At 35.8% G+C, this 21,717-nt stretch overlaps 1 protein-coding gene across 2 annotated transcripts in view; it reads left to right on the top strand.

Moving 5' to 3' along the window:
* Window positions 1-6,701, top strand: part of LOC149833665 (zinc finger FYVE domain protein) — a 162,911-nt gene extending 156,210 nt beyond the window's left edge. For both annotated transcript variants that reach the window (XM_090010931.1, XM_090010932.1), the window contains exons 32-36: window positions 4,300-4,382; window positions 4,499-4,614; window positions 5,182-5,267; window positions 5,491-5,590; window positions 6,504-6,701. In XM_090010931.1, coding sequence (XP_089867057.1) covers window positions 4,300-4,382; window positions 4,499-4,614; window positions 5,182-5,267; window positions 5,491-5,590; window positions 6,504-6,569 — 451 coding nt within the window. In that variant the 3' untranslated portion in view covers window positions 6,570-6,701. The remainder of the gene's footprint in view (window positions 1-4,299; window positions 4,383-4,498; window positions 4,615-5,181; window positions 5,268-5,490; window positions 5,591-6,503) is intronic.
* Window positions 6,702-21,717: the final 15,016 nt, after the last annotated feature.

The following is a 21,717-nucleotide window of genomic DNA, read 5'->3' as shown; positions in this document are numbered from 1 at the left end:
ATGCCTTCATTGGTAATCATCCCCCAAGCAAGCTTCATTGGCTATCTCCATGATGTATCATCACATCCTTAAGAACCTATAGAGAAAGAACTAAAAGAAGACTCCAAGTACACAAGAAAAATATGCTAGCCGAAGAGTTGCAAAATTTTAACAAGATATTTTAAAGCAAGAATAGAGTGATGTAAACAAAATAGTAATAATTTTTCGAATCATTAGATATTAAGAAAGACAAGGGGAATATCTCTCAAAGATGAAATTAAATCATAATCATAAGAAACCATAACATTGATCATAAGAAGATTTGATTATTTAAAGGACATATGATTCATTAAGAAGAGATAAACAATTATAAAAAAATATCTTAAGCATTTCAATCAAGCGAGCACCATGTGAAAATGTATTTAAAAAAGAATCAAGTCCGAAAAATGACTTCAATGTGAAAATATCTTCAATAAGATCAAGTTTAAAGATGACTTGATTAACCCACAAGAATCACAAAGAGGCTAAGTGCACAAAGGCATAATGAAATACTCACAAAGGTGTATAAATGCACAAAGGCTTGAAAAAGAATCTAAATTATTTAGAGAACTCAAAATCTTTAGAAAGGGCTAATTAACTTCATGCATGCAATTATGTGAACCATGCTAATACACACACATATGCATCGTGCAGTTAAAGCATATTTAATGCACATGAAACAACAATGAAAAGATGACAATTTTTATCAATAAAAGATGAGTTAATTAAATTTATGCATACCACAATGTGGATACGATAATCAATTAAAAACATAATTCACTCACCCATCCTAGAGTGATTTTAAGTATAGAGGACCAAATATACATGTATATATATATATATATGTTATCAATGAAATGCATGAATTTTTATCGATAAATATTTTTTCATACAAGGCACAAGTATTAAAGAATTAAAAAATCCCACATGACAAAAGGAATGATATAAGCAAGTCAAAACCAATTTGTGAAAGATGACAAATTTAAAAAATCTCATAAATATCAAGGAATGGTATTTTGCAAAGAGAGATTTTAAAAACTTATATAAAGAAGAAGAAATGAAATTTGTAAATCAATACCAATTTGTGAAAAATTACATTATCACAAATATCAAGGAGTGATATTTTGTAAACAAGATGCATGAAATTATTTTAATGAGTCATTTCTCATAGAAGAGAATATGAGTTAGACAATTTTGAATAGATTAAAATTCTCAAACATTTGAATGAGTAAATTAGAGCATCGGTTTAACCATCACAAGTGATCACCTCCTAGTCCTTCAAACCTCAAATATCAACTGTATCAGCGACTAAACCAAGAACATAAACATGCCACTAAAGGGCCAAAGACATACACGATGGTGTGTAAAAACAACTCTTGTCTATATATAATGACACTTGAAATGAGTGTATCAGTGACTAGAACAAGAGCACAAAGCCAACAATGGGCTAAAAATCACACACGACACGAAAGTGTGAATAAATGTCTCTTGTCTACATATAGTGACACTCAAAATCAAGTGTATTAGCGACTAGAACAAGAGTACAAAGCCAAAAATTGGGCTAAAAATCACACACGAAGGTATGAATAAACATCTCTTGTCTACATATAATAACACTTAACACAAGAGTACAAAGCCAACAATGGGCTAAAAATCATACACGAATGTGTGAATAAACATCTCTTGTCTACATATAATGACACTTAGATAAGAGACACAAAAAAAAAAAAAGACAACCGAGGTAAGAAAGCTTGTAATGGAAACACATTAATGCAATCATTATCAATTTTAACCACATTTGGAAACATCATGGTTTCAAAAATTAGATATCTATCATAGATACATAATTAAAAACATCCATAATAAAAACAATGGCAAAAAACAAATGAGTAATACAATACACTCGCAATCAGAGATCACATAAGTGTCAGTTAGAGTCAAACTACAAGTTGACAATCTAAAATAACATAAAACGAGGTGCACACAACTCACCCCAACAAACATCTCTGATTCAACAATAATAAGGCCAAGAAGATGGATGCATCATATCTGATATACAACACAAATGCCATAAGAAGGCAATAAATACTCACGGAAATCATTTTCCAAATAGGTGAGTTCATAAAAGGAACCGATATGAAAAGACAATTTTAAATTGAAAAAACCAATAATGGTAGATGACCAATCTTAGAAAAAGTGCAATCATATGTATAACAATGTCTCATAACACCCTTTTGAATAAATAAGAATCATGCTTAACATAATCAATTCTTAAAGATGAAGTCATAAATTCACCGATCAAGGAATAGATGCACTAGGGCACGTTACTTACAAAAGATTTTTTAAAGAGAAGACAAGGACATATTGTCTTAAAAGGAACTCTTTTAAAAACAAGTCTATTATGAGACATGTAATATTAAGGAAATAATACATATAAAGTTTTTATGAGAACTTTTTACAATCCGAAAAGTAAGCATAATTACTACCAATCATGCAAATAATCTAGTAACTCATAGTTATATAGAAGCTATGAAATTATACCAAACATTATTCATAATGCAATCCATTTTGTGTGGCTATGACACATTTTTAGAGAAAAACGAGTTAATATTATAAAATGTATTTAAAGCATCCAATGCAAGATTTATTTTCTATATAAAAGTCGAATAGAGAGAACACAAATATGAAGATCATTCTCAAGCATAATCAATCGAGAATGTTTTTCAAAGAATTAGTTTTGCATAATGAGGAAAACATCTTAAGGTTAACCATTGTAATGAGATATGCAAAAATACAAATTACAAGGGATAACAAAAGAGGATTCAATAAAGAACCAAATATCACAAGCACATAAAGTACAAAATACACAAAAATCCACTAGCGGTTAAATGCCAAAAAGCAAAAGAAGAATATTATTGAAGGAAAAAAGTGAGAGAACCGTTGAAATCATACGAGTATGCAAAAATATCCATGATATCACAAAAGAGTTAAGGAAAACATGATGACATAAGATGTACATATACAAGTTTATAAAATTTTCATAAAATTCATATAATATACCTAAAATCATATTTTAATATATGCCTAGAACTATCAATTTCGATAAAAATCAAATGCATACAACAAAGGAATTAGCCATATGAAAAGCACAATATTTAAAATCTATTCTTATAAAATATAATTTTTATGATGATATGCAAAATTAAAACAAATATTTTATAGAAATATGCTTACGTACGAGATTTAACAATTACTTTAAAAAAACCTATTCATTTTTAAACATATTTAACAAGTGGCTACTATTTAAAATAGAGATACATATACGTAAATGAGATGCATAAAGACACAATACATAAGATAAATAATACAAAAGACACTTTAAGAAAATATAAGATACATACCGGATAAGAACTTTCCTTAAATGCAAGCCACACAATTTTGAGTGACACGTTTTTTGAGACAACCATCGCAACACGATCTATTCTCCTAGAGACCAAGCTATGCTACCAAGAAATGAAATGGTGATCTTTCACAAAGCACGCAAATCTCTCAAAAGAATGTCTATTAAAGACACTTCAAACAAAACCCATAAAAGGGTATAAATGGAAGAGCACAATAAAAAATAAATAAATCTTTATTTATGACAAATGCTTAAGAAGCATTGAATACCAATGTTGAAGGGGTTCACCCCTATTTATACAAAAAAGAGAGTGAGGAGAGCTCACTTTGAGCTCTCACAAAAAGAGTTGTTGGACTCTAGTCCAACGGCTCTTATTATAGCCGTTGGACTAGAGTCCAACGACTATTCCTTGGTCAAGTTCCAACTAGGAACTTGACTATATTATAAATCTAGTTCAAACCGAACTAGATAAAAAAAAGGAAATAGAGAAAAATGAAAAATAATAATATAATATTATATATATATATGTTACAATTTACATTTTAACAAGGGCATCATTCTGCCAGAGTTGTAAGCCTCTTGTAAGCTTACACCTCTATGGAACCTTGCCTCCTTTTGGGAGGGGAGGCAGAAATTAGGTGTCACACTTTGAGCTGTGTGCCTTTCGGCTGAGGGGAACACCCATTTTAATCCCTACAAGTTTCTCCTTGAGAAAATGTACTACAGGAAAATTTTGAGAAGACACGGTTTGATCTGCCTTCACTCTTCCCAAAGATATAGATTGTTGCTATATGAATTAAACCTGTCTTGATTTGTAAATCTTCTTGTGCTTTAATGCTTTTATGGAATTGCTGTGTTTACACTTGAAACTTCTTTCTCAGGAGAAGATGTGAGGTTGCTGAAACTCTTGCTGAAAAGAGTTTTGATTTGGCTTTTCGAGTAATATATGAGTTTGGTCTTCCTGGTATCTTCTGAGCACTTGATTTCTTTATAGTTATGCTGTCAATTGACAGTTTTCTTGTTGCATTACTCATCTTCATCTCTGAACTATGTCAAATTATTAATGACTCTTCATTTCAGCTGTTGATATTTATGCTGCTGTTGCAAAATCACTCTCTGAGAGAAAGAAAGGAAATCAGTTGACAGAGTTTCTGAAGAATATCAAGGGTACAATTGATGATGGTGACTGGGACCAGGTATTAAGCTTTTGTTGATGGATCTGATTTGTATGGTGTCAACCCTCAACTATTGTTTGTGAATTTGGATTTAGTTAATTGACCGTTCTTGCAAAGTTGTCTATGTTAGTCAAAAGCTGAAAACCATTGAGACTGAGCAATATATTGAAAGATATACTTAACAATAATGATGATGATGCTAATCACAAGTTGCTAGGGACAAAGCTGGTAATGAAGTTATGATGGGCATAAGTTGCTTAGACAGGTGCTTTTGGCATTTGTATAGGTGCCTAACATTCAAGCCTGTCTGTGTGGCAGTACAGCATAAGCCTAACTGGGTGTAATTTTTTTTCGTTCTCTGGTGGTATTGCCTAAGTTGGTAACTGTGACTTGACATTTTTCTTAATGAATATCTATTACTATGGTTACAGTAACCTCAACAGTGTAAATCACCAAACTCCGAACTTAAGTGGGTTCAATACTAGGGCTGGTACTGTTCTGTGTTATCAACTGAACCCATTTTTCAATTGTAAAAATCGATCACAGTTATGATAGGACATGTAAATTATTTTGTTTGTTTTAAAATAGGTGTTGCTAGCTGCCATTGTCATTTATGCAAACAAGCACAGGGAAAGGCCAGACAGACTTATTGACATGTTAAAAAGCGTCCACAGGTAACAGTTTGAGCCTTGGCTCTTTGCTTGAAGTTTAATGTCATTTGAAGAGTTCAAAAGGTTACCAGTAAGTCTACCTGATAAGAACTACTCATGGCTTTCCTGGTAACAACTCACGTCAGGGCTAGTAATTTTTCTACTGAATACTATTATCAGTTAACAAGTTGAATTCGCTCTGGATGGCTCATATCTTTTTTTTTTCTCGGATCACACATTATTGCAGAAAAGTGATCGCCTGTGTTATTTGTGGTCGTCTAAAGACAGCGTTCCAGATTGCATCTCGAAGTGGGAGTGCAGCAGATATTGATTATGTAGCCCATCAGGTCCGAGTTTTGATGTTTTGTTCTCATATACCTTTTCTTTCAGCATGTCAGTGATAGATAGCATTTTGCCATTTGCAAAGGAAAAAAAGAAACTAGAGACTACCTAATGTTCTGTGGTCTTAATACCATGTAAATCATTGCAGTCCATATGCATGCCATGCTGTCGGCTATCTGTTGTCCTGTAAAATCCATTCGGTCCAAAATCAAGCCATGCACTTTTTTTTTTTGATAGGCAAGCTGGGGTTAGGCAGAACTCACCAGTTATACTAAAAAAAGGCATTTTGCTTGCAGCTAGTTCCATAGTGGCTCTGGCTACGGTTTCTGATACTCCGCCCATTTCATAAAGTATTCGATCCGGTTTAACAACGGATACCCGAAATGGGTACAAAAATGGAAAGATCCGAAGTACAAGCCCTTGCTCATTTGGTCTCAAGCTGCTAAATGAACTCATTTCCTTGTTGAATGTTGCATTCCTTAAAGCACACATTTGTGACTTGCATTGTCAAAGACATCCCTGCCTGACGTAGTGATTTTCATAACCTGGCCTCAGTGAGCATTCATATCACATATTCTGGATTCTTACTTCATAATGGGTGGGGAATCAATCAACCAACTCCCCTGAAATCTGGGACCAGACTCTGAATCAAGTTGTCTCCTTAAGTAGGATGAGTTGCTGAACTAAGAGTTGCCCATACAGGGCCCCGAGGTTTCCTATTGTCAGGCTCTGTGTACAGTTCTAGCTAGGCTTCAAGCCCCTCACAATTCTGATTCTTGTGTCAAACAGACCAAGGTTGCAATAGTCCTACAGTTCATACAGATCAATATACCTCAACTTTGGTCACTGGACTGAGAATTAGTGCCTTTGCCAGATCACACTATTTGATCTAATAAGTTGTACTGCCAAATCTTGCAGGCCTTGCTGTCAAATGCTCTTCCAGTTGTTGACATGTGCAGACAGTGGTTTGATCAGAACTTGTAAATATTTTCTCCAACAATATTGTAAAATCAATGTACATATCAGGGCCAAAGAGCACGCCTTTCATTTTTTCCTTTGTTCAGGCAAGAATAAATGTGTTTCAATTTTTATTGTGAAATAATTTCTTTTTGTAAAGTCGTGGGCTTGTCTGTTTTCTCCTTTTTCCCCATTTCTTTTTTCTGCTCAGGCAAGTATAACTATATTCCAATTTTTGATATGTAAAATAATTTCTTTTTTGTAAAGTCGTGGGTTTGTCTCTTTTTCTTCCCTTTTTTCCTGGCAAATTGTAGTTATGAGCAACATATCGATTAAATATACGTAGGGAAGTACTTTCCCACTTGGTTGTCCCTTTCCTGGAAACAAATATGAGATTCAGCCACGGCAAATCTCTAGTATTTTCGTATTCCATTCAAGGCAAATCCTAAATTAAGCACCACTTGTGGCATATAGCAACTTCCTGCTGTTGAACCCATGTTGAGGACAAATTCCTTCTCTCTCAAACCCAATTAGGAATGCCAATGGATCTGGTTTTATCTGATGTCCAATTGAAACTTATTCCATCTAGCTGGATTTGACCAGCAAAAACTATATTGGATTAAAATCAGATGCGGATATGGTTTTGATTTTTTACTACCAAATTCGATAGTTATCTGGATTGGTAGATTCAAATCTATTTACATATAAAAGCTGAGCTGGTATGACTTGATCAGGGGTTTTCAACTCAACACCTTCACAGTGGTATTTCTGCTGGTGATGCCAATGGCATCGAAGTAGAGGTGGCTGCAGGAGGGCAAGTTGGGAGGAAGAGGGGGTGGTGGAAGAGCTTCATGCTGTGAAGCCTCTCAAAGTGTTGATTTGTCAAATTCATGAGCTTCAACTCCCTATTTGGCATTTCCATGCCAAATACGAGCTCTCAAATCCCTTATTGTCAATGCCTATGAATTAGGGGTGTAAAAAGATCGTGATGTACTCGATTCAGTCCAGCACTGGATTGATAGGATTCATGCCTAGTAATAAAGAGACTGATTAACTATTTGGGTTGGACCAAAACATGCACATTTTGTAGAAAAATTCAGGTATGGTTTATGAAACTTGTGTAGGGCCTAAGTTCCGATCAAGATCCACAGTTTTTTAATGTAAAATACATAGAAAACTATTATTTGACTGGGTCTGGTTTATGTTATTCTTACAGTACCAAGGTATGGCTTTGCCGTTAGTAAGTCCAATTGAGCCCAGGCCTGGACTAGTACCAGTACCTCAGAATTGGATTCAGACCTACCTAGGTCCAGTGAAATTCCAACCAATTGACACCCTTACTCTGATTCAGTGTCTTCTTATAGTACCAGTACCTCAGAATCGGATTCTGACCTACCTAGGTCCAGTGAAATTCCAACCAATTGACACCCTTACTCTGATTCAGTTTCTTATATTGTTCTTTTTTCCATGCCCAAGGAAAACTCTCATTGAGAGATGGGTCACTTAATGGGCCCACTTCCCTATGAGGTAAAACTTTGAGTTGAGCACACAGTGGTTATCACCTTGGAGTGTTGATTTTTTAATACTCAAATTCAAATATAGAAACTTTGAACTTTATTTGTGGATCTCTTCACATTAGCTTCTGATTCTCAGAGCTTAAATTACAAGTGAAAAGAATAAAAAAATAGAGAGATAAAGATAGAAGAAGGGTTTGAGAGTTGATTGGATTCTCATCTCTTCTTGAATTTTCTTGAATCCACTGTCATTTTGGCAACTTATTTTTTTTTTCTTCTTCAAACTTAAGTAACTTCTCTCTTTTTATAGAGTTGTTTCCTTAAGTTTAGCATCCCATGATGAAAGTTATTTCATCATGGATACTGTTTTTGTACCTGTAACCACTCTTCTTGCCTTTCTACTTTACGGGACATGAGTAGATGCCTTTCCACTTTATGGGACATGAGTAGATGATTGAAAGTTAGGGTGATACATGATTGATTTACTATAACCAGCCCAAGTTACCTTAATTTATCATAATCAACACATGTTTCTTTTACTATAACCTGCAAGGGTGATTATCATAACCAACACAAGTTACCTTTTTTTACCGTAACCAACGAGCATAGTAAGAAAGGTTTACCATAACTTGCTTGTTTATCTTATCATGTGTAAATGAGTGTATATTTGATAATTTTGACACACTTACACATGAATTTAAATTATTTATTTATTTTTATTATTATATTATATATATATATATTTGTGCAAACAGTTTGCCCCTCGATTTCTTTATGTTTGAAAGCAATTCCAACCGTAAAGAAATCAACATTATTTATTTAACAATTTTTTTGCTAAATAAATTTTATTTAGATCGAGGAATTGACACAAGATTCATTTAGATTTGAATCCACATTTTGTTTGGGTTTAGTAGCTTGGATTTTATTTATAAATATTTTAAAGATTCATATGAGTTGAATCTAGACTCATACATTTTTTTTAATTGTATGAAATTTTATTTTAAGACTTTTTTTATAGGAGTCTCCAACGTCTTATAGGATTCACACTGTTTTTTTTAGTTGCCCAACATTTTGTATGGTTTTTTTTTTCTTTTTAACAGCCAATATACCTCCCGACGGCCGGCGCATAGGGAGTCACCGTTACTAATATGACAGGCGAGGTTGCTTCCGTCGATTAGGTGAGACTGAAGAAGGTGGTGAGGTAGTGGTGAGGGGAGACCGGAACAGGTGCTGGGAAGGTGATTAGAGGAGATCGGGAGTTGTTGATCTTGGGTGGACATCAGGCAGCCTCTTGGTGTCTCTTCCATCAACCAATATCCGAAGGTCGAGCCTGACCGATGAGGTGTGCTTCCGCTGGTTGGGGAAAAGGGCGACGCATCGTCGGACGATTGTTGGTCCTTGAACGTTCTTCCATCTACGACTGGAACATCTTCTGCCCGGTGAGAGGAGTTTCCACCATTTAAGGTGGACCCGACTAGAAAGAGGGGCACAAGTGGTGGTTTTCAAACCACCGCCTGAGCCTTTCACTGGGCTCTCTATTTTTGTATTTTTAGCTGGCATACCCTCCAGCAACCAACGCACAGGGAGTCATCGTTCCCGTGTGGTCATCAGGTAGGGTCCAGATCCCTCTCGATGGTCGACTCACCTCCGACAACTAGTATCAATTGCTTCGAGCCTCTATTGGATCCTGGTACAGATCCAGTCACGATCTAAAGTAGGATTCAAGTAACGAATCTAAAATATTTTTGTTTTTTTTAGCTGGATGCCCTCCAGCAGCCAGCGCATAGGGAGTCATCATTCTCTTGTGGTCATCAGGTAGGGCGTAGATTCCTCTCTATGGTTGACTCACCTCCAACAACCGAAGCAGGTTATATGCCCCCCCTCCAAACACTGTGTTGGGGTCCGACTGAGCGCCACATATATAAGCACATGGGTCCGAATGAGTGATTGCAAAGACTTATGTATCATTTCTCGCCATGAAACGAAGATTAAAAAAAAAGACAAAAATATCTTTCATCTAGAAACGGAAGGATGATCTTAACTCTTCAAAGTCTAAATGTTCTGTTTTCGCCCTAAGCAATAAACTCCTATGCTATCGCCGAATCACCCTTTGACGACACACCATCTACTGTAACAGAAGCTCTCTTTGACGACACACCCTTTGTCATCGTCTGTTGCAGTCGGAGTGCCCTTTGTCATTGTCTACGCAGTGGGAACATCGTTGCCACTATCAACTGCATCTACCTTCTAGGTGTTTCTTCTCCATTGTCGGATTACCAAAACTCATGTTGTTTTGGTGAGTTTCGTATAAGGTTTTGTTATGTAAACAAATCGATTTGTAAATCTGAATGTTAAATAGAGATGCTTGCCTCTAGGTTACTCTGTGAGTACTTTGTGCCTACAAAGTATCACCAGGGCTCAGTCATCATAAGACTCGAGATAGAAGCACACCATTATACGATCAAGACTATTACCATTAGCATGTTACCATCTTTTCATGGCCTAACCCATGAGGATCTCTATAAGCATAATGATGAATTCCTTGATGTGTGTGATACAGTTAGAATCAATAACGTAAAGGATGACATGTTAAAAATTCGACTGTTTCCATTTTCATTGAAAGATAAAGCCAAGTATTGGCTCAAGACATTGGATACATGTCGAATTGAGACATAGGATCAGTTACAACAAGAATTTCTTCATAAATATTTCCCAATATGCAAGACAAATCAGCTCAGGCGAGCCATCATGAGTTTTTGTGAGAGTGAAGGCAAGCAATTTCATGAATCTTGGGAAAGAATGAAGGAACTCATTCGGAGATGCCCACACCATCAGGTTGCGAGGTGCCAGGTTCTACATTGTTTCTATAATGGTTTATCATAAAGGAACTGCCAACTCATTGATTCATCCTGTGGGGGCAGCATTCTTTTGAAGAGTGAAGATGAGGCATGGCATTTGTTTGACACACTAGCGAAAAACTCTCTTCATCATTCATCCTCATCTTTCTTTTCTTCCTCAAGTACTGAGAGGGGCACATCGAGTATTTTAAAGAAAGGTGGGTTGTTGGAAGTAGGTCCACTTGATGCGATGCAAAGTCAAGTCAATCTACTTAATCGTAAGATAGATCAACTTCTCACCAGTCTCCTGATGCATCAGTCGTCGATGTGTACTCTGTATCACAGTCCATCTCATGAGGTCACTGAGTGCCCTTCGACATCTCAATGCCATAAATTTGTGACAGAATAAGTTCAGGCAGCAGAGGGTTTCAATCGCCCTCAAAATAATCCTTATTCTGCCACATACAATCCAGGGTGGCAGAATCATTCGAAATTCTCTTGGAGGCAACCAGCAGAACCACCCACACATCAGGTCCAGCCTTAGCAACAGTCTTATCAGCATCAGTCATTTTCCCAGTCTCCATTTGCGCCTACTGCACCTTCTCAGGAGCCACAACGACAGTCATCAGTGGAGAAACGTTTGTTGAGGATCTGTGAGGATATAAAGACATCTAATGACAAAAATCAGTAGATATATGATCAAACATTCCAAAAATATGACCAGATTTTGAGTTCGCATACCCAGTCTCTAGTTAAGCTAGAGACGCAAGTGGGGCAATTAGCAGAGTCACTCAGTAGGAGATTAGAGGGAACCTTACCGAGTTAGCCATTGCAAAATCCTAAGGGTAAGGAACCAGTTATGGGAAGTCTTTTTGCTTCTGAGGATGAGCATAGTCAAGCTAAATCCGTTATGGCATTGCGTAGTGGACGCAGTTTGCATGCCTCAGAATCCAACAGAACAACAGAGTATCCTGAGCATTCTACTTCAGCTCAGTCGTCCATCCCAATTAGTCATCATCAAGATAAGGGTGTGTCCTCTCGATAGAAAGAGGAGCCACCAGTGTATATTCCCAAACCACCCTATCCTAGAGCCTTAGAGATGCCGGCAGGTAGCAATCCTGCCAAGGTGCAGAACATGCTTGAGATTTCCAAGAATGTCCAGATTAACCTTCCTCTTCTAGATGCCATTAAGCAAGAGAAAAACCCCCCACCAAGGTCATGCTAAATCAACAGGTGAGTCAGGTGTTGCAGCATTAGAAGCCACCTAAGTTGCAAGACCCTGGTGTGCCCATCATTTCATGTGTGATAGGGAAAATGAAGGTGGAGCGAGCACTGCTAGATCTAGGAGTGAGCATCAATATCCTTTTTGGTTTCTTTTATGATTACTTTGGATTAAGAGAGATGAAGTCGACACCCATGACCCTTCAGCTAACTGACCGTTCTGTAAAGGCGCCGCATGGTATTCTTGAAGATGTGCTAGTGAAGGTCGAGGATTTCTACTTTTCAGTCAACTTTGTCATTCTCAATATGGAGGGCATTGATGATAAGAGTCAGACTCCAATTATTTTAGGCATGCCGTTCTTAGCAACAGCCAATGTGTGCATCAATTGCAAAACTAGAGCTCTGGATCTGTCATTTGGAAATAGAAAGGTTAGGCTCAATATATTTAATGCGGCTATGGGACCTGCTGGGGACTCAACGTGTTTCTCGATTAATGTTATCGAGGAGATCTTGGAGGAGGCACCTGAGATTTACATGGCATCATCTGTAGATTTGTATAGTATAGGAGAGGAGGATGTAGAGATAGGTAGTAGTAGTAGATTGTTCATTAGGTATTTTGTTCCTTCTTCGACCATTTTTTCACGAAGAGAGGGTTTCTAGCCTCTTCCATTCCTGGCTGAAATCCCAGCACTATCATCCATCTTGTCTCCCCAAGAGTTAGAACTTAAGGCTCGGTCGAGCACGCTTAAGTATGCATTTTTGAGAAAGGGGGAGACCCTGCCTGTGATTCTCTCATCACACCTCTCGGATGAGCAAGAGAAGAAATTGCTAGGATGTTGCACGAAAATAGAGAAGTGATTGGGTGATCGGTGGCTGATCTCTGGGGGATTGATCCCTCATTCTGCATGCATCACATTCATACTAATGAGAAGAAAAGGCCAGTTAAAGACATGCAGTGGCGGCTCAACCCAAACATGAAGGAAGTTGTTAAGAAGGAAGTTGTCAAGTGACTCGATGTCGGTATTATCTACCCCATATCTGATAGCCAGTGGGTCAGTCCAGTACAGGTTGTTCCCAAAAAGTCTGGCCTCACTGTGGTCAAGAATGAAAAAGGGGAAGAGATTTCGCAGCGAACCACTACAGAGTGGCGTATCTATAACGATTATAGGAAGTTGAATGAGGCGACACATAAAGATCATTTTCCTCTTCCTTTTATCGATTAGATCTTAGAGAAGTTGGCCGGCCAGAGCTATTATTGTTTTCTCGATGGTTATTCAGGCTATAAACAAGTCACAGTTCATCCGGAGGACCAGGAGAAGGCTAGCTTCACCTGTCTATTTGGCACCTTCGCATTCCGTCGAATGTTGTTTGGGCTCTGCAATGCTGCTGACAACTTTTCAAAGGTGCATGACGTTCATATTTTCTGACATGATCGAGGATGTCATAGAGATTTTTATGGATGATTTCTCTGTGTACGGCTCTTCCTTTGAAGATTGTCTTCATAAGCTTTCATGTGTGCTTCGACAATGTAGGGAGACAAATCTCGTGCTATCTTGGAAAAAGAGTCATTTTATGGTGTCAGAGGGAATTGTTTTAGGCCACATTGTTTCCAGCCGCAGCATTGAGGTGGACCGCACAAAAGTTGAGTCAATTGCAAGGTTGACTCCCCCCTCGACTGTGAGGCAAGTGCAATCATTTATTGGGCATGCCAGATTTTATTGGCGGTTTATTCGAGATTTCAGTAAAATCTCTAGACCGCTATGTGTTTTATTGCAGATGGATGTGCCTTTTACTTTTGATACAGTATGTTTGCAGGTGTTCGAGACATTGAAAAATGTCTTGTTACTACTCCTATTTTGAGGTCACCTAATTAGACATTGACGTTTAAGATCATGTGCGGTGCATCAGACTTCATTATTGGGGTTGTTTTGGGGCAAAAAATAGATAGGAAGCCTTATGTGATTTACTATGTGAGTAAGACCTTGAATGATGCCTAAATGAATTATACGGCAACTAAAAAGGAATTACTCATTGTAGTCTTTGACCTCGACAAGTTTAGATCTTACTTGCTAGGATCCAAAGTAGTTATCTACTCAGACCATGCCGCATTGAAATATTTACTCAACAAGAAAGATACTAAACCCAGGTTGATCTGGTGGATCTTGCTTCTACAAGAATTTAATCTTGAGATTCGAGATAAGAAGGTAGTGAAAATGTAGTAGCCTATCATTGTAAACACCCCAAATTTTCACCTTCATTCACAAACATCTGCCTCCTGCCACTGGGGCCCACTCTCTGAAGCCTTCAGAGAACAAGTTGGTCGACACCCGAGCCAGAGCTATTCAAAGCCCAAGTTTTACATCAAAATCCAAATATTTCATCTTGCAATCAAAATTTAATCTCTATCTTGGCTCAATTTCAAATATTAACTCCTGTCTTTAGACGAGAATTTTTAATATCTTGTCCCTGCTAGGGGTATGGGATTTCAAATCCCTCATCCAGGGTTTGCCTTTTGTATCTCATTTTGTATCATTTCATGTCGTTTCATTGCATTTCAGGTCATTTCATTGTATTGCATCACATTGCATGTCATTCTCGAGATCCAGCACTCTGGTTTTTCAAAATCTTCAATCCAGATTCGAGTTTTAAAACCCTCTTTCAAAATCAATTTCAAATACCTAGGTTTTAGATTGATATTTTGCCATTTGTCAACCCCCGAGATCTTACATTTCAAAATATTTTCTTTAGAAAGCGATCTGAATTCATGTTAAACTCAATTTTTAACTGATCTTACTTCTTAGATGGAACCCATCTAGGTGGTGTCTCTTCTGGATCATTTCTCAAATTTTAGTTATTTTAGAGTTTTAGTCAGATTATGACTCTATCTTTTTCCCTTTTTAAACCTTTTCAAAATTTCATTCTTGTTTTAAATTAGAGGTAGCCTTACCCCTCATCTATTTTCTTTATTTTAGCCAAAATCTCAGAGTTTCAGTCGAACTAAGACTCTATCACAGAGTTTCAGTCAGATTATGACTCTACCTTTCATTTCTATTTTTGTCTGTTTTCAAAAAAATCTTTCAAAAGAAACCAAAATCTTAGTGTTTCAGTCGGACTAAGACTCTATCACAGAGTTTCAGTCGGATTAGGACTCTATCTCTCATTGTTATTTTTAGCCATTTTCAAGAAAACCTTTAAAAAGAAGTCAAAATTTTAGAGTTTTAGTGGAATTAGGACTTTGTTCTAGAGTTTCAGTTGGATTAGGACTCTAATTCTGACTTTAATTTTGAGAAAATCTTTCAAAAACTTCTTCATTTATTCTTCAAAAAATCAAATTTCAAAATTCTAGGACCTTATTGTAGAGTTTCAAAATTTTAGGACTCTACCCCAGAGTTTCAGTTGATTCAGAACTCTACTTTGATTTCATCTTTTTACTCTTATTTTACTTGTTTTTCAAAAACTGATCCAATTCTAAGAGTTTCAAAATTTTAGGACTCTAGTCAGAGTCCTAGTTGATTAAGACTCTAACCCTGATCTCGTCTTTTTGTTTACTTTCACTAATTTTTGAAAAGATCTTTCAAAACCTCTTTGTTTGTCTTTCAAAAACCCAAATTTCAGAGTTTCAAAATTTCAGGACTCTAGTCAGGAGTTTCAGTTGGTTTAGGACTCTTAATTTCTCGATTTTAACCATTGCCTTTATTTTTTTCTGTTTTAAAAATCCTTTTTAACCTTTATTTTAATCCCTTTCAAAACCCTAATGTAGGGCCCACACAGTTGGTGCCACATTTAGAAGAGTTTCAACTCATTCGGAACTCTAGTTGATTTAAAACTTTGATTTTTATCTTTTGTTTTTAACTTCTTTTTGAAAACCTTACTTTTAACCCCTTTATTTTCAGGTTTCTAAAATCGTTTTTCGAAAAATCAAATGAGGCCCACATTAGGTGGCACCACATTTGAAGAAGTTTAGGTTAGTTCAAGTTTAGTTAGTGTTCTAGTTAGATTAGAAGTTTTGAAAAAGTCAAAATCGTTTTTAAAAACCCCATTTTTATTTTATAATTTTTTAAACCTTGTTTTTAACTTTTATTTAAAGTTTTAAAAACCAGATGTGGGCCCACAGAGGTGGCGCCATATTTAATGTTATTTAAAATCAATTAGGATCCAATTAGGTTAGTTAGTTAGCATTTTAGTTAGGTTAGAAGTCCACCAAAAATTGTCACCCTTAATTGATTTAATTAGAAAGAGTTTTAAAAAATAAAAAAACTCCTTAATTAACCCTAATTAAGGAGGTTTTGAAAAACTATAAAAAAGGCTCTATAGGGGGTTGAATTCTACATGTTTTCTTACCCTCTCTCTCTTTCTCTCTCAAAACTGTGTCCCTCTCTCGGTTCCATTGTTGCAGCCCTCAAGGTAAGTCATCTTCTTCTTCTTCTTTTATTTTATTTATTTACTTTATATATTTTTGCCATTGCCGCCCCTTTTAACATGCTTTCCTCTTTCTTTTTGCCTCAAGAAATCATGTGAAAGCTATATGTTGATGATCAGTTGAGTGTTTAAGGCCATTTACACGATTTTGATTCATTAATAATGTTTGAATTTAATTTGTTTTGTTGAACGCCCAAAAAAGATCAAGATTCGACCGTTCAATGGGTTGAATCCCTCTTTTAATGGCTAAATCAAATTCCAACGGCGTTTTCCTTGATTTATCATTATTATTTCATTATGCTCATGTTTGTTTTAATCATTCAAGCATCAAATCCAAATTCATTATGTTATTTACAAGTTTTTCTTTATTATTTTTCATGTTTAGATTAGGGTTATCCATGTTTTATCAATAATATTCGTATTTTGATTCTGGGTGCGCTAGAACGATGTTATTTCATGTGTATTTTTCTGTCAATAAAATCTGATTTTTTTAGGATTGAATCATGCATGTGTCAGTGACCTTTCATAAAAAAAATTGGATTATTTTGGATTCTGTAACTCTGCTAAAAAATTCAGAAACCGAACTCTAATTCTTGTACCATGAAAACGCTATATGGAATCGAGGACGGCTTTTCGAGGTAATATCTCCCTCATCAGAGATCCAATCGATGATCCATAAAAATTAGTCTGTTCTTAGTATTCTAGTATATTCTGTGAAAATTTCATATTTTTCTATGGTTGTTTACTATTTTTCCTTTGTCATAAATTAGAATTTGTTTCACAGAGACCATATTGTATCGTTTAAGCCCTAGTTTAACTTGCATGAATCATATTTCCCTAACTGAAAATCTGATTGATGATCAATAAGAAGTAACAGATTCAACAACATGTCTAATTTTATCAGTGTGATTTCTGTAATTTTTGAACTCTATCTGTTATTTTTTATTTAAGCAAAATCAGAATTACCTTTTCTGGAACCGTTATGTGTTTGCTAGAATCAAGCGTATATTGCCGGAATGATATCTCCCTAACCGAAAATGTTTTTTTTTTATCTGTAAAAAGGATTATTTTTTTTCTGATGTTTAGTTTTTCCATGTGAAATTTTACTTTTTTTAATTACTGTTTGATACCTGATTCGGGTCTCACATTATGACAGGTACATGCCCATAGACAAAATCGCATATTTTTCATCTTTTTATTCAATTTTCATATCAAAATAATGCTAAAAATAATTTTTTTATTTCATTTTAATTTTTGAGTTATTAGAAGTATCCATGTCAATTTTTATAGATTTTGGAATTCATTTGACATATTGTTTAGTTAAATCATAAAAACAGGATGCCTGCAGAGTCCTGATTCAACTGAAACACGGGCAAAATTTTATATTTTTTATAATATTCTAAAATTTTCATGAAAAGTTTTATATTTTTAGGGTTTGATCAGGTTTATAATCATGTTAGGGTGCTCCATACCCGATTTGGTGTTGGTTTGAATCTGTTTGATCCTTGAACTAAAAGTTTTACAAAAATCTTTTTTGAAAACCCTGATTTCAAGGTCATAGTCTTCTTTTTAGGGGAATTTTGGTCATTTTTTTCAAAGTTCTAAATTTTAAAGTTATTTATTTTTATTATTTATTTAATTTTGCATCATCTCTTGTTATGTTTATCTCAGGAAAGCAAAAAAGGCTTATATCCGGATAAATCAAGCAATTTCCAAATATTGTTGGATAAATCCCGAAAAGCCGACATATTTCCACTAACAAGTTTGCTAATTTTGCACAGAAATTCAAGAGTATATTTTTTTTATTTCTTTTTCCTTTTTTATGTAAATTGTTTGTAACTGTAATTTAGAATAAGAATTTACTTTTTTTGCTTAGAATAGGGTTGCATTTCATATAATTTATTTTAATAATATAAATCGTGTGATGGATGATGATTCATGCATATTCAAATTCACCATAGTCTACATGAATGGCACATGCACTCGCTTCTAAGGAGTTAATAAACTTGATTGAGTTCATATTTGTTGCCATAGTAAAAAAAAACAATATCCAGATTTATCTTCTTTTAAGACACAAACAGCCTACACTCTTAGGCATTTTCAGAAATCATAGCATATTTTCTAAAATTTTCTAAGTATTTACCTTTTTTAGAATCAAATGAGATATATTCAATACGTATTCGTGGACATAGTCAGAGATATGTAAAGAATTTATTTCATCTAAATTCTATGAGACACAAAAATCTCTTTTTCAAAGATTTTCCTCAAATTCTTCAAAAAATATTTTTGCAAATTGCATTCATTCACTCATCTAAGTTAGATTGCATCATGAATAGTTTTTCACAAGACTACACTCACATCCCTGTTAAGTTATTTCATAACTCAATCTCAAAACAAAAATTTGATTTTCTCAAAGTCACCTGAATTTTCCTCAAAATTGATTTTCTCAAAACATAAAGATTTCTTCAAAAATCAATTTTCCTTTTTTTCAAAATACTTTCTCAATGTGATTTACAATTTTCAAAGTATCTCCTTTTTCTAACTATTTTCAAATCTTTGAAGCATACATCATATTTTAAATCTGCATTGTCCAAAGTTCATAGCACATGTCTGATTCTTTGTGCATTTAGGAATAGAACATCGATTTAGACAAGTTGAGCAAAGCAAAGCACTTGATTGATCCTTGGTTCGATTGCCCCTGGTTATGGTGTCAGGAATGGTTGAACCTCGTACCGACAAGCGAGTTCCATTCTACAGAATTTTCTCGCATTTTAAAACAGAGACAAGTTATTTTCAAAATCTTTTTCAAATATCAGTTTGACTTGCAAAAGTAAAATTTTGTGATGATAACAGGTTTGACAACCATGATGGGACCTGTCTTCGCCTGGTCAATCTAGTGTTTTGCTCTGTTCAACTTGTCAAAATCATGTTCTACAATGTCAGCTCTATTTAATGTGAACCTAGGAGCCTAGAATCAAACTCAGCTAACATGAAAGCATGTAGACTTAGGCACGGTTTGGTAGGACTGATTGAGGAGGCATTATTCATGCCCACATAGACTTAGGTCAAATACAATTCTCCTCAATATAGGATCTGATTGAAAACAATGTTTGTTTTTCATAAATTTTTCAAAATTCTACTTCTTTAGCTTATTAGAGCCTTCTGTTTTCTTGCATGATGATCATATTTCAAAAATAACCCCACCTACTTTTACCTGGCCACCACGTTGCTGGGCTTTCTTCTAGAACCATAGTTTGGGACAAAGCCTCACAATTGGGTCACCTATTGGGTTGATCCCTTTCTGCCACGTACCGAGGGCCATAGTCCAAAGTATATCGGTAGGCACACAAGGTTATTAGAAAACATGAGCCTAGAACTAGAGAAATTTTTTTTATGCCACGTACATCGAGTTTCGGTTTGAGTATATTGACATAACATGATTGAACACAGATGATCTGAGCTTTAGAGATAGGGTTAAGGTCCTACAGTTATTTCAAAATTTGTGCATATAGAGTCAACCTTTAGAGAATGTTGTATGAGCATACTTGATTGTGTAGGATGCGATTGAATATTATTTGGCAACCTGAGAGATATTGGCGCATTGGTTGAAGAATGAGAGAGAGAGAGATTTTTTGTGCAAGTCAAGTATTATTACTGGGACCCACCAGAGTTATTCAAGTATTGCACCGATCAGGTAATTCGTAGGTGTATCCCAGAGGATGAGGTTCAGTCCATTCTTATTTTTTGTCATTCCCTTGCGTGTGGAGGTCATTACAGCAGTCGAAAGACTGCGGCCAAGGTTCATCAGTCCGAAATTCTATTGGCCAACACTCCACATGGATGCATATGATTTTTGCAAGTGCTGCATTTGCTGTCAGTAGACAGAGAGTATGTCGCAGCGAGATATGATGCCTTTTCTCCTGATCCTTATTGTTGAGATTTTTGATATCTACGGTATTGATTTTATGGGCCCATTTCCTCCATCATTTGGTAACCTGTATATTCTTGTAGCGGTGGATTACGTGTCCAAGTGGGTGGAGGCCATGGCGATCAAGGCCAACGTTCATAAAGTGGTGCTTAAGTTCATTAAGCACAATATTTTTAGTCGGTTTGGGATGCCATGGGCGATTATTAGCGATGGCAAAAAGCATTTTCGAAATGTGCAAGTAGTTCCTTTGTTGAGGAACTACTCTATACATCACAAGTTTGCCACGCCATATCACCCAAAAACCAGTGGTCAGGTTGAAGTGTCTAATAGGGAAATCAAGAGAATTTTAGAGAAGACAGTTCATCCAGACATGAAAGATTAGTCGTTGCATTTGGATGATGCACTATGGGCTTACCGGACTGCATTCAAGACTCCCATTGGAATGTCTCCTTACAGACTGGTTTTCGGAAAGGCATATCACCACCCTGTAGAGCTTGAGCATTGGGCATTTTGGGTGATCAAGAAGATGAATTATGATTATGATCAGACAAGAAGAGAGTGTCGGTTGCAACTATCTGAGTTGGAAGAACTCAGAAATGATGCATACAAGAGTGTGAAGATTTATAAGGCTTGCACCAAGATATTTCATGACAAACATATTAGCAGGAAGGTGTTTGAACCCAGTCAAAAAGTTTGGCTCTTCAACTCTCAATTGCAGCTATTTCCAGAGAAATTGAGGTCAAAATGGGATGGACCATATGTCATCTTGTAGGTTTTTGCATCTGAAGCAGTGAAAATTCAGGATCCTCACACTCAGTTCAAATTCACTGTGAATGGACAAAGATTAAAGCATTATATTTTTGGAGACCCACAGTCAGAGGAGTGCGATATAATTGACCTCATTGATGAATGAGGATGGAGCGATGATTGTTGTAAAATAATTAGCATAGAGATTGTTCTTTTTAATTCATAATTTTTGTTTGCTTGTCACTGATTTTTTTATTTTATTTTTCTTGTCATATTGAATATCATTAGCATTTCATCTGATCTTTTGAGCTAGATTGTGTGCAATTTTAGATCTTTGAGGACAGTTGGATGGATTGAAGGATCTACAAGCCAGCAAAAAACAAAGCATCAGAGTGTGCATTGTGGTGGTGTGTGGACGCGTAGAGGGCCTTCATATCCCATCAGGTTGTATTGCTCCTTCTCCTTTATTAATTATTATTGCCAGCATGCATTATTTGTTCATGATATTC

This window comes from Nuphar pumila, chromosome 6, assembly GCF_984573655.1.
Source record: "Nuphar pumila chromosome 6, dmNupPumi1.hap1.1, whole genome shotgun sequence".
Taxonomy (NCBI): domain Eukaryota; kingdom Viridiplantae; phylum Streptophyta; class Magnoliopsida; order Nymphaeales; family Nymphaeaceae; genus Nuphar; species Nuphar pumila.
Note: the sequence above shows the minus strand (reverse complement) of the source record. Positions and strands in the feature narration are given on the sequence as shown.